The 13,397-nt window shown below is 49.7% G+C and overlaps 1 protein-coding gene across 1 annotated transcript; it reads right to left on the minus strand.

Moving 5' to 3' along the window:
* Positions 1 to 66: 66 nt before the first annotated feature.
* Positions 67 to 13,113, minus strand: DEXI (Dexi homolog). The gene is made up of 2 exons (XM_045819674.1): positions 12,291 to 13,113; positions 67 to 733 (listed from the first exon to the last, which is right to left on the minus strand). The coding sequence occupies exon 1, from the start codon at positions 12,729 to 12,731 to the stop codon at positions 12,444 to 12,446; it is 288 nt and encodes a 95-aa protein (XP_045675630.1). The 5' UTR covers positions 12,732 to 13,113; the 3' UTR covers positions 67 to 733; positions 12,291 to 12,443.
* Between the last annotated feature and the right edge of the window lie 284 nt (positions 13,114 to 13,397).

The raw sequence follows: 13,397 nt of genomic DNA on the forward strand, positions 1-13,397 counted from the left end.
ACCATGAGGTTTTCTGCTTATGGATTCCTTTCCTGAATCTAAAAAGAAAAGCAGGTCCCCAAGGTGTTGAAGTTGCATACATTTTTTTTTAATTGAAAGAAATTAGCCTCCTAAGTATTGCTTTTACAGGTTTATCAAAGTCCAGTATTCATACCATTCACATTTTCTAAAAATATTTCTGGCCAGAGGAGCAACATGGCCTTCTCCTGCCACGATGGATCAGTTTTGGTAACTGGATGAAGAAGCAACTTGAAATGAATAAGTCGATACCCCGCCTTTAGCCCCGGACACATTCCTTGCCTCTTCCTCCGGAGTCACTCCCTGAAACAGTCGCTGCATCCAAGATCAGCCTGGGCCGCACCCAGCTGGGCGAAGGGCTCCAGGCATCAGCTGGAGTTGACTGTCGCTTTCATGTCTGTGTCTGCAGCTTGAAGTGTTCTCTTGAACGTTAAGTGGGGAAAGCAGGTGCAGTCAGGGTTAAAGAGCAGGGAGGCATATGCTGGCTGGGTTCCTGTAAACATCCATTGCAGCTGTGAAAGGTCAGAGCCAAGGCAAGGCCATTTGTGCAATGCTGCAGGTGGGTAAGGTCTTCGCACATCCCCGACTTCTCCCTTTGGGGAGGGGGACAAATGTCTTCCCAACCTCGTCATTCAGTCTCAGCCCCTCCGTCCCACCATCCTGGGTCTGGGTAGGGGCCTCTCTGTTGGCACAGAAACTTTTGAAGGGAACAGGCCTAACAAGAGAGAAAAAAAGGTAGTCACCAACATGGAAGCATCAACTGCCGCCCACTCAATGGCCCCATTGAGTGGGAACCATCCCACCAGGATGGTGGGCTTCCATCCTGGACCCATCCACCAGGCCTCAGGAGGCTTGGACTGGGCAGGGGAGTCTTCCTTCCACCCCTCCCTCCTACCAGGGAACCACCAGAAGCCCCAGACTTAGGCCAGGGGTGTCTTCCAACAACTTTTATTAAAAACTCCTTTTAATGAATTTGCCTGATTCATTAAAGGATCCTGGGCTGAAGAACCAAAGAAATTTAACATGGGAGAGGAAGGACTGTTCGTTATTGGGAAGGAGAGGAGGGGACTTCTAGTACCTGGGAGGAGGGCAGCCCATGCAGGAGTCACCCAAGGGTCTGCCAGCTGACTTGAGCTCCGGGGCAGCTGAGCAAGCTCTGGGTAGTGGGCAGGGCTTGGCATCAGCTCCCACCTTGCCTGGAAAAAGCTTCGCTGCCTGGAGGGAGCCTGGGCCACAGCCAAACTGTTCAGCAGCCCCACTTGGCTCTGCCTCCCAGGGCATGGCATCATCCCCACTGCCAGGCCCCTTGCAGGTCCCCACTCCCCATGCCCTCTCTCTCTCCGTCTAGCCGGTACCAGTATGTCTGAAAAGTCTCATACTCCCATGTTTGAGTCTCATCTTTGCCACCTCAGACCATTCCTTCTGTAAACATCATCAAGCATCAATCACAGAAAACTTCTGTTTAAACACCCATCATGCCTTGTTCATCAGGGTGCTATTGACATTTGAGCAAGGATGATTCTCCATGTTAGAGCACTGTCCTTGGCATTGCAGGATGTTAGCATCCCTGGCCACTGACAACTAACTGCTAGCAGCATTTCAGGTACGGTGACAACTAAAAATGCGCCCTGGCTCCATTCCCAAAGACCACTCAAAGGGGTGGAACTGCTTCCACTGAGAACCATGCATCTCCTGCAACTGCAAGCTGCCAGTAGTTCTAGGACTGCCTCCCAAAGAAACAACTTGCACTTGAGTCTTTATCCCAGTTTGCTCCCAGCAGAGCACGCTTGAGATTGAACCTTACACAGGTGATTTCATTCCACCCTCCTAACAACCTCAGGAGTTAACATACTATTATGCTTCCATTTTACGGGTGGAGACACTAAGAGCAGTCTAAGGGTGCCCACCTCTCCAGGGCTTTGTCCCACTGGTGATCTTAAACACTACAAAAATCTCATCCCTCCCGTGTGCCAGGTCCTGAGCTGGGCTTGGGGAGCCCAAGGAAGTGAGGAGTGCAGAGCCTGCCTTTGACACACAATATAGTGAGCCATTTTACGCCGAGGTAATATACCCGAAAACAGAAGGATGCATAGGGGATGCATGGAGCTCAGAGTCTGGGGAAGGCTGTGCACAAAAACCATGCCTGGGCCCTGAGCAGTGTGGCTGAGTTGGTTGGGCATCGTCCCGCAAAGCAAAAGGTTGCCAGTTCAATAGCTGGTCTGGGCACATGCCTGGGTTGTGGGTTTGGTCCCCAGTCAGGGTGCACACAAGAAGCAACCGATCGATGTTTCTGTCCTTCTTTTTCTCCCTCCCTTCCCCTCTCTCTAAAACTAAATAAATAAAATATTGAAAAAAAAAAGGTATGCCTGGTAGAGGCAGGTGACCAGGGCACACAGGTCCCAGAACCTCCTGTATTTTGGCATGGGGTGGGGGTAAGAGGTTAGCAGCAGCCAAATCGCTCAAGTTTCTTGTGTCCTCTGCCAGACTTACCTCCTAAAGGCCAGCTAGGAACTTGTCCTCCCACTGCTCAGACTTTCCCCACTTCCACTAATGACATCCTGGCAGGTAAGTCCTTGAATCCTTTGGTGCCATCCCACCTCCCCACTAGACCTGGCAGGCAGGAGGGGGAGTTGGGACCACAGCCAGAGAGCATCGGAGAGCTTGGCCCTCTACAGAGGGGTATCTCTGTAGAGGGTATGCCTTCTGCTGACCTCCCTCCTCCAGGTGACCTCGGGGGTTCCTGTGGGGTCCATGATGCTCCTGAGAGCCCTGGTATCCATGGACCTGGAGCAGAATTCCTTACTCAGACTCACCCACACTGGGACTCACTGAAGCCCTCTCCAAGGCAGATCATACTTGAGCCCATATCAGACTTCTGTGGACGGAGTGGTAGAAAACACAGAATCACCCATGAAACAGATTCACTCCTTCCCCAGTCCTTGCGACAACGAATGGCATCAAGTGCCAGACGAGTGTCAGGCAGGCTAACCTTCGGCTGGGTGGGCTCTGGGCCTCGCAGGTGCCAGCTCCAGCAGGAATTCACTAGCTCTTCCATTTTCATGGTGTTTAGCTCTAAGGTCACTTTCTATTTATAGCAAGTGATGTAAATTTCCATTTCTGGAAGTAATATAAAGCTCCTTTCTTCTCAGAATATTAATTCCACTTGAAAAATGTAAAGAGCCAGTTTAAAGAAAACAGCTACATAAGTAACAGTTCAGGCAATAGGTCAGTAGGACAAAAATTGTTGATGGTGTTGTGTGAGGTTTGGGAGGTCTTCATCCAAATAGGTCCTATTCGCTCCAGAGAATGAAGGGGCCCTGAGAGGGTAGTGACCTGCCTGCCCTAAGTCACACAGCAAGTTGAGCAGAGACTTTGTTCCAGGTCTCTGCATCCGCGGCTAGAGGACGTCTGAGGATCTCTCATCTGGGTCACTCACAGCAGCTGTTAAAGACCAAACCCCCTTGCTCCTCTGACTTGCAAGTCTGGTCTCACAGCAAACCCCAGAATGAGAGTGACAGCTGACATTGATCAAGTACATTACACTCACCTTATACTATCTGCTGTAACTCAATTATTCTTTAGAACAACCTGGGGTTGGGGTGGGGGGCAAGGACCATCATTCCTGAATTTCAAATGGGGCTCAGAGAGGTTCTAAGTGAACTGTGCAAAGCCATGCAGCAGAGCCAGAATTTCAGCCTCTGTGGCCTGACCCCAAAGTCTTAATTCTTCTCAGCATCGTAGGTCCATCTCTTTCCTCCACGGCATCAGAAGCTCTAGCTGAAAAGCATCCTGGGGCTGCAGCTTATAGAATCCAAGGAAGTATCTAACATCATTAGAACATGATGCAATTCATTAGCCATTGGCTTTTTTTCTTTCTTTCTTTCTGGGACTATAGCTTTATTCTAGGCTATTCTAGAGCTGGACAGAGGGAGTGAGTGGCTGACTTGTTTGTCATTGGAATGACTGTTGGATACTTTAATCCATTTTAAGAAGCAATGTCCCAGCTTGATGCCTCTGTAGAGGATTGGGCTTAAGTGAAAAAATGGCCCATATATCTTAAAGGTGGTGGTGGGCCGATGCTCTGGATGTGCTAAAAAAGACCCTTTTTTTTTATAGTTCAGCTGTCCCACTGTCTTATTTCCCTGGGGCAGCCAGGGCAAGGTCTGGAACTGACCTGTCTGGGTAATTCCAGCTGCCCCTTCCTAGCTGTGCGACCTCAGCCAAGTCACCTAATCTCTCTGGGCCTGTTCCCTCATCTGCCAGGAAGACAACAGTGCCTACCTCACCAGGCTGTTTGTTGTGAGGATTACATGGAATCGTTTGGGTGGACTGCCTGGCATACCTAGCACACAGGAGGCACGGGTTCACGCTGGCTCCTCTCCTCGTCCTCACCTGTTCCCAGCGAGAAAACTCACTAGGCAGGGTCACTGGAGCTGCCCATTTCCTCCTCCAAAGATCTCACCTGCAGGAAACACATTCCTTGTTTCTTTGTCCAAGTACCAAACAATCAATTAAAGTGGCAACGTCACCACAGACATCATCCAGATATATTTGCCCCATGTATCCACTGTGGTCTCCGTGACAGACTATGAGCAGGAGGGCCTCCGCCGTGTCTAGGTGTTGAGTATGTGGCCAAAAATGGATGAGAAAGGAGAAGCTGCCAGGGTCAGGTCTCTGATGGAAGCCAGAGTTCTGGAGAAACACAGACCAGGGTCTCAAATGCGGATTCTAGTTCATAAGTCAGTTACTGACACTCATCTGCTGAGGGTTTCGTGAAGATTCCTCATCAAAACAGGTTTCCTTTCGTGTTGGTGAAGATTCCACAAGGCCTTTTTTTAAAAATTTTATTTTTAGAGAGAGGGGAAGGGAAGGAGAAAGAGATGGAGAGAAACATCAATGTGTGGTTGCCTGTTGGCACACCCCCTACTAGGGACCTAGCCTGCAACCCAGGCATGTGCCCTGACTGGGAGTCGAACCGGCAACCCTTTGGTTCACAGGCCTGAACTCAATTTGCTGAGCTACACCAGCCAGGGCCCATAGGGCCTTCTGTAGGGCAGCACTTGCAACACCTTTGTGAGTCCTGCCACATCCAAGAACCACGTGCACTGCTCTTTATTTAGCATTTTCAACCAACACATCTCTTTTAACTCCAAATTTTTAAAAGAAACCTTTATACCATTATCATGAATAAAAAATGGCATCATTTGTCATAAACATAAGGCAATCTAAAAACAAACATGATGGAAAGGAACCTATGAATTCTAGCTAGATACCCCTGGCCTGCAAAGGCAAGCCTGGACCTGGTTTTTCTGGTCAAAAGGGAAAAGAAGCAAGTGACATAGAGGTGGCAGAGCACTGAGAGGCAGATGGTGCTCTACTCCAGGGCATTCACTGCCTCCTATGACGCCTGACAGATGACCTCACTAGGGAAGCACTGGCAGTGTGGCTGGGAGGTCCATCTCAGACACCAGATAGCTGGGCAGCTGGGGTGAATCGCTGACCTTGCCAAGCCTCAGTGTCCTTCCGTGAATAATGGAGCAAATGAGCCCTGCCCTGCCCTCCTGTTTCATGGGGTGACGCTCAGGGGAAGCTATGGAGATGTGGGAGAGGCGGTTATTTTTAACCACCCAGTACAGTCCCTGACAGGAAGGAATCCCAGGAATGAAGCCTGTCCCTCCCAGAGGTAATTGGAACTAGAACCCAGCCATCCCCAGGACTGGGGCAAGGGATGAGGGCTAAAAACACCAGTTATCATCGGCCTTAGGCTGGTATAAAGGTTGCCCACACAGACACACCCTCCTTGGTAACTGGCCCCCAAGAAGAGCAAGGGAGCCAAGGAAAGGGGAAGGCTTCCTGGGCTAAGCCCCCTCTGGGTCTCACACACCATTAGCACTGACAGCACTGTTCATTAAGAAGCAACTATGCACCCTTCCTTCACCAGCTCATCTACTGTGCACAAGCCCTTCAGCAGATATTGTCATCCCCAGTTTACAGAGAAGGAAACTGAGGCCCAAGGAGGTGAGGTCATTTGTCCAAGGTGTTGGTGGAGCTGGAATTTAAACCCAAATCTGACTGCAAAACCTCTAAGTCACAATTGCAGGGAATATATGGAGATGGCCTTTAATAATAAATACCAAGTCCCACGAAGCGAGCAAGTAATTCATTTTGGTACTCAGTCAATCTTTATGATTAATTTGAGGAAAAATTTCACCTGGAGTTGGGGAATCTTTATCACCTGACAGTTTCTAATCTGCCCTTTTAACAAAGAACAGGGCAGAGGCCCTGCACCTTTAGTGGGCTTTAGTATTTGGCCAGAAGTTAATGACTTTGGCACTTACTGTTTTAATTCATGCCAAGTGAGGCTGGTTTCCTCCTTTTAGTGACGTAAACATTGTTTTTTTTTAAAGATTTTTATTTATTTATTTTAGAAAGGGAAGGGAGAGAGATAGAGAGAGAGAGAGAAACATCAATGTGCAGTTGCTGGGGGTTATGGCCTGCAACCCAGGCATGTACCCTGGCCGGGAATCGAACCTGCGACATTTTGGTTCGCAGCCCACACTCAATCCACTGAGCTACACCAGCCAGGGCTATAAACATTGTTTTTTAAAAATCCTCACCCAGGGGCATTTTTCCATTGGTTTTGGACAGAGAGGAAGAGAGAGAAAAAAAACATCGACGGGTTGCCTCTTGTACACACTGTGACCAGGGCTCGAACCCACAACCTAGGCATGTGCTCTGACTGGAGGTTGATCCTATGACCTTTCAATATACAGAATGATGCTCCAACCAAATGAGCCACACCAGCCAGGATGACATAAACATAAAGCACTAAAACTAGTAGACTTAATCACAAACTATAAATTATAAAGGGAGAAGAGAAATAGTAACTTCATAGTGGAAAGAACCGGCAGACGCTACCCCAGCCAAGTGATCACAGTTAACGTCACCAGCAATGGGAAGGACAAGTGTCACATGTCTTCTGCTACGATGCACTCAGAAAAACTTGCACTCACCTCTCTTTGGTGTTCCCAACCAAAATGCATCACCTGAATCTAATCTCAAGAGGAAACATCAGACAAACCCGAACTGAGACATCTACAAAATACCAGACTTGTATTCTTCACAAGTGTCGTGAAAAATAACAGACAGACCAGGCGGGGCATAAGAGACATGACAATTAGCTCATTAGCCTGCAAGGGCTGGCCTGGGATGGGATCCTGTACCTCTCAACTTTACCCCCTTTTTCTTGTCAAAGGACACTATTGGGACAATTGATGAAATTTGAATAAAGGCATAAATTAGATTCTAAAATTGTATCAATGTTAAATGTGCTGATTTGACAATTGTACTGTGGTTGTAAGTGAAGGTCCTTTTCCTAAGGATATTCACACTGAAATATTTAGGAGTAAATGAACGTAATATCTGAAATCTGTTTTCAAAATAATTAAACATGTATGTGTTGTATACACATACAGGTACATACACAGAGTGAGCACGTGTTGCCTACACAAGCAAATGTGATAATACATTAATCAGTACAATCGGTGAATTTGGGTGGAGAGTATATGGAAATTCTTTGTACTCTTCTTATGACTTTTGTATAATTGTAAATTTCAAGTTTTATTTTAAAAAAACTCAGAAAAAAGGAAGAAGAATGCACGAGGCAGGCCTGGCAGTTGGGAGTAGTACTCCAAGGACAAGGGTCAGAGCCCCTCCCTGAAGCCACCCCCCTATATCTCCAACACTGGGGGCGGGGGGTGCTCAGCTCTTACTCAGCTTTGTTCCCTTGGCCTTCATCCCCCTTTTCTGGGCCTCAGTTTCTTTACTTGTGAGTTGGGTTTCCCAAACCTGTCTTTTTATTGTGATCTTGGTTTCCCAAAAACAAACTAGGCTTCCAAAGTCAAGGAGGGAAAGTCAGCAGATTAACCAGGAATACTAATGGTCAAGTTCAGATGAGCCCTTAATTTCTTAGTTTAACAAACAGACACAAGGCCTGTGAGGGTGCACCTTGGAAGAATTCTCGTTTGCATCACTCAGAACCAAAGGAGTGGACCTCTGACATCTCAGCTGTCTTGAGACACATATTGGGGTCTTTTCTGTCCAAAGGGGCAGCCAGAACCAATGTACCTGGTGGACAGCACCCTTCCGGGTAAGCCTTATGTCAGGACAGAACTGGTGAGTCAGTAGGCCTAGGGGTACACATGCCTCCCCTTGTCTTTGCCTGTCTCTTGCCTGGATGACAGTCTCAACTTCCCACCTGGTTTCCCCATCGGACCAAATCCCTGGATCAAGCTCCACTGGTTGCCTGGGGTATCTCCCGGGACCTGAATCTACTGTGACCATGCCCCCCAAAAGATTTGGGTTTCTGAGCAGAGTGGCAATGTACCCAACTTCCTGTGTGTTCTGCTGATGGCATAGGCTATAGATTGGCATGAGGAAGCAGGACAGGTAGATCAGGAAGGAGTAACTTTAGCACCCAGTCCAGAGACTGAAGCCTGGGAAACCCTGTAATAAGTTGACTGCTGAGTCTGGTTACCCTTAACTCCAAATCTGAGCTCCGCCAGGCTGACTCTGGCAGCTGCATTCTCCAGTCTCTCTACTCCCAGTGTAGTGAGGCCCCTCTCCCACAGCTCTACCTCTATGCCAAGAGAGGGCAGGCAGGCATCATCAGCTTTCATCGGGAACCAGGACAAACCAATCCAGCTGAACTCCCTCCACATCAGAACCGCTAGGACGTGAGGACTCTCTCCAGCTCCTAGGCTAGCTGAAGTGACCTTTTCTCCTGGAAAGGAGGGAGCTCCTGACTCTCCACTCCTTGTTTTTGGGCAGATTAAGACTCTAGGAAAACCACAGAGCTGTGGCTCTACAGGGCCCCAGACCTGGTGGCCTTTGGAGGCCACAGTGCAATGCACAAGGTCTCCAGATGGTCCCAAGCCTAGAAGGCAGAGTGAGAAGTCTGTCCTAGCAGTCTGGACCTGGATCTACCCATCACTCAGCCAGCCAGTCCTCTTTGGCTCATCATGGGATATAAATATCAATGTGCAGGTTTATACACTCAAAGGGTCCAAGTGTATACACATTCCATATGACAACAGTGGTTAATTTTAATATATCACTTACTATACACAGGAAGGTCTAAGACCTTCACATAGCTCTCATTTAATCCTCATGAGGAGGTAGACTTTCCTTATTTTTGCTTTATAGAAGAATCTGACACACATGGAAGCATATAGCATGCCCAAGGTCACAGTTAGGATTAAAATGTGAACCTGGGGCATCTGAATCTGGAGTATTTGATACTAACACTATGTCCTTGACAAGTTCTCAACAAATGTTCGAGGACTGAATTATGTGGGCACACATATAAGACAAAAAAGAGAGAGGGAGCAAAAGTGAGTGCATCTTTTGATCTTGATATGCACCCTCGTCCCCACTGCCTGGCACACCCTCACTCTTAGTCAATGTTTCATGAGACTGTGTCTATGTGAGAGTGAGTGAGAAAGAACAAGATTTGACCACTGGTGTTCTTCTGCTTAGGGAAAGGGGCCTGGAGATGAGGTACAGTCAGATCATCTTTAATCTTCCCCAAAGGCTTTTCCTGCTTCTACCCACCCCTCCCCTACCCGAGTCTGGGCTTCCCCAATCCTTGGGGCCGAAACCACATTGGTGTTTGGATTTGGGAGTGGGGGAGAAGTAATGCTGTGTGTGGCTTCCACCATTTCTCCAGGCATGAGTATTCCATACAGCCCCAGACCTTCCTACTTCCCAGGGTCCAGCTTTGAAATCTTTGCCACGGTGTTCTTGAGACACACTTCCTGTGTTTCTGTTCAAACAGCATTTGCTGCAAAGTATGTCAAACATTTGGGCTTCAGTTTTTGGATTAGAGTATGCCAATGTTTTCACTTGGAAAGGGAAGTGTTTCTGTTGATGTGGTGAAGAGATAAAATAAGACGGTCTTCACTAAGTTACACTCTCTGAAAGTCGAGCACTTGGCTTGGGGGCAGGGATTCATCTTGGAATCTCCAAAGCCTAGCACAGGGCCTGGCAGGAGAGTAGACAGGACTAACATTTGTTAAATGATTGAATAAGTGAATACAAAAAAGGCCTGGAATCAGGCACGGCAGATGATCGACACTCACTATAGCTTTTGAATGGATTCCATAGATTCTACATTGAAAAGGTGTTCTTGGTCTGTTCGTGTTTCTCCATCTTTATTAAACTTGCCTCATCCAAGCCTCAGTCACCTCTGGCTTGTACAACTGAACAGCTCCTAACTGGCTTCCCTGCTTTCACACCTGCCTCTGTAGCCCATTCTTCCCACAATCGCCAAAGCCAACATCCTCTACCTAAATAAAACCTGCTGATGGCTTCCCACTGCTCGTGGCTGTGACCCCCGCCCATCCCACTAACTTCTCCTGGAGCTGCTCTCCAGCCAGAATAGCCTCGTCTCAGCAGACGGAAGAACCAACTCTCTCCCACCCGACAGCCTTGGCACTAGCAGTCCTCTGCCTGGATTGCTCTTTGCCAGGTCTTCACACCTGGCTCCTGTCAATTGAAGGCTCACCTCAAATGTGTCATCTCCTTAGAAGGCCCTTTGTGACCTCCCTATCTGAAGCAGCCCACCTCTATTCTTCTGTGTCACTTATTCAGCAGACACTTATTGAGTACCTACTAGATGCCAAGTGATATTCTAAGTGCTGACAAAATAGCAGCGAACACAGTAGGGAACCCATGTCCTTACCTGCCTTCATAACTCTCAAAAAAATTTGATTATCTTGTTTGAGAACCCACGTGCCTGCCTCACCAAGTGCCAGGAAAGCTGGGGATAAGTCTGCCTTGTCACTGTGTGCATCCAGCAGGCATAGTAGGTACTAATGGCTTTTGTTCAATAAAAGAACCAATGGATGGATGGATGGAAGGCAGGCAGACTGGATAGTTATACAGAGCAGGTCAAATGAAACTTTCCTCAAAGAACTCTCACTATTAACCCCTCAGGGGAGCCCCTGACCCCTAGTGCTACTGGCAGTAGGTCCGGCCCCACCTTGAATCACCCTCTGACTATGGTCATCTTGGCTTAGTAAGGCAACAGAGGGGAGGTGTTAATTCAGCCTGCTTGGGGTGAGTGTCATTAGTGTCTGTTTTCCAAAAGAAGCCCTTGCCCAATTCTTAAATACCCCCCTTCCACTGGCATTCAAGCCCTGTGCCTAGTGACACATGAACACTGGCCAGCTGAGGGGCTCCAGCCAAGGAATTCCTGGATACCCTGTGAACCCTTGCCTGACCCAACAGTCTGCCTATGTCATCCCCTTCCAGTCCAGCTGCCTGTCTTCCTTCTTTCTCTCTTTTTCTATTTTGTTTGTTTGTTTTCTTTTATTTATTTATTTAGCCTTTCTTTCTTGATGTGTTACTTTGGCCAAGTCCTTCTCCTTTCTGGATTTTCATTTCTCTCCCACCAACACACAGGTGGGACTGGACAGAGTTTCCTGGTTGCAGCCCAGAAGCAGGACTTTACACCTCAGTGCAATGATCCTATAGTTTCTTCTGCTGGCCCAAGAGCCCCCTGAGGCCTTACAAACACTGCAGGCAAAGCCAGCCCCAGCACCAAGCCCCAGCTTGCCTGCTAAGAAGACAGCCTGTGACACTGGCAGCCCCTGCAGATTCCAACTGCAGAACTGCTGAGCTGGGGCACCCTGAAACCTGACTCCAAAACAGCAGCAAACCCAAGGCGGAAGGAAGTACAGCGTTCTTTGCTGAAGAAGGATTCTCCTCTTACAGCCTCAACCAGGAGCCCTTGCTCTCAGTCCCCAAGGGTGATCACTGCCTGGCTTCCTACATTTTGTGACACTCCCAGTAATGGGCCTTTATCCTTCTAGGACTAGTGAATCCCCAAACAACCAAGGTCATCGTCAAGCCAGGCTGAGGATAGGGGGAAGAGCTGATAACTCTGCCACAAATGGATCTGGGTACAAAGGCGTCCCGCCCCCACCGCACAAGCTCTGGAAGTTGGTACCTTGACTAATCCAAACGCTATTTAGGCCCTGCCTCCCTTCCCCTCCTCAACAGCTGTCACTTTCCTTAGGGGAAGCTTTTCAACTCCAACTAAGGGCCTAAGAAGAGTCCAGCCATTCCTGGCATCCAAATAGATCTGGAGGAGGTGGATAGAGCAATGAATCAGAAGCCTCAGGGAGGAGTGTGTGTCCTGCTTGGGGATACCTCCCTCTTCCTCACAAGCGCCCCAACCCGTCCTCATCCCGAACAGAGAGGGCACTTACAGGCCTCAAAGGCCGGAGAGGACCTTGTCCTGGAGGTCCCATCCCTGGCCAGACGGTGCCCTCAACCAGCAGCGGCGGCATGATCGGATGGCTGGTCCGGGGGGACGGTTGCAGGTCGTAGGGGGTGGGTGGGAGGAGGTGGGAGAGTGAGACCTATTCCAAATAACTATCGAAGACGTCGAGCTCCGAGTCGGCATCATAGAGGCCCGAGCCAGGATCAGAGAGCACGCCGAGGTCCACAAGTGCCTGGTCCATGTCTTCGGGCAGGAAGACGAGGCCGACGTTGAGGACGATGTACTCCATGAGGAAGGCGTAGTATAGGATCAGCACATTGACGAAGAACAGGCCCACGTAGAACATAGAGGGCAGCAGCGGCGGTGGCACGTAGGGGACCAGGGGACCCAACGCGTCCAGGTGGGCTGCGACCCGGGCGCCGGGCATGCAGGGGACCGCGAGGGCGGCAGCAGCCCGGGGATCCCGGCGAGCTCAGCTGCTGTGGCGCCCGGGCGGCCAGCGAGAGGGCAACTCAGCCATCCAGGGGCGCCCTGGGCTCGACCGAGGCGGCGCTGGGCCCCCGCGGTGACCCCCGGGGATGAGCGGCGGGACCCCCTAAAGTGGTTGTCCCGCTCCTCCGATGCGCCCACTGTCAATCACGTGCCCTCGCAGCACTGGTGGGGACCCCACCACGGCTCAGCGTCCAGGGCCAGTCCCGGAGGCAGCCTCTCCAGGTCGACCCAGCAGTTCCTCGAGCCCCATTTGCGCCGCCGCAGGCTCAGCGACCATGACTGCAGCCGCCGCGTCGCCTTGCTGGTAGTGTTCCGAGCTCCGCCTCCGGAGAGACCCCGCTCTCATTGGCCGATCGCCCCTTGCCAGCGCTCATTGGCCTTCCCAACACTCACATTCATTGGCCCGAGTGGTCTGGGGGCGGGTACTTCTTAGCTCCGTCCCTACGGACGCCGGCCTCTGAGTTGCTTTCCGGGTTCTGGGCTCCGCCCTGATCTCAATTCCAGTTCGCTCTGCAAATACCCCACGGAGTAGAGGGAGTGGAAAAAAACCAACACAATTCAAATCTAGATGTATCCCAAGGCGACAAAAGCTGAGGGAAAT

The sequence above is a fragment of the Phyllostomus hastatus genome, unplaced genomic scaffold (assembly GCF_019186645.2).
Source record: "Phyllostomus hastatus isolate PE091 unplaced genomic scaffold, TTU_PhHast_1.1 phas_scaffold_385, whole genome shotgun sequence".
In the NCBI taxonomy this organism is placed as follows: domain Eukaryota; kingdom Metazoa; phylum Chordata; class Mammalia; order Chiroptera; family Phyllostomidae; genus Phyllostomus; species Phyllostomus hastatus.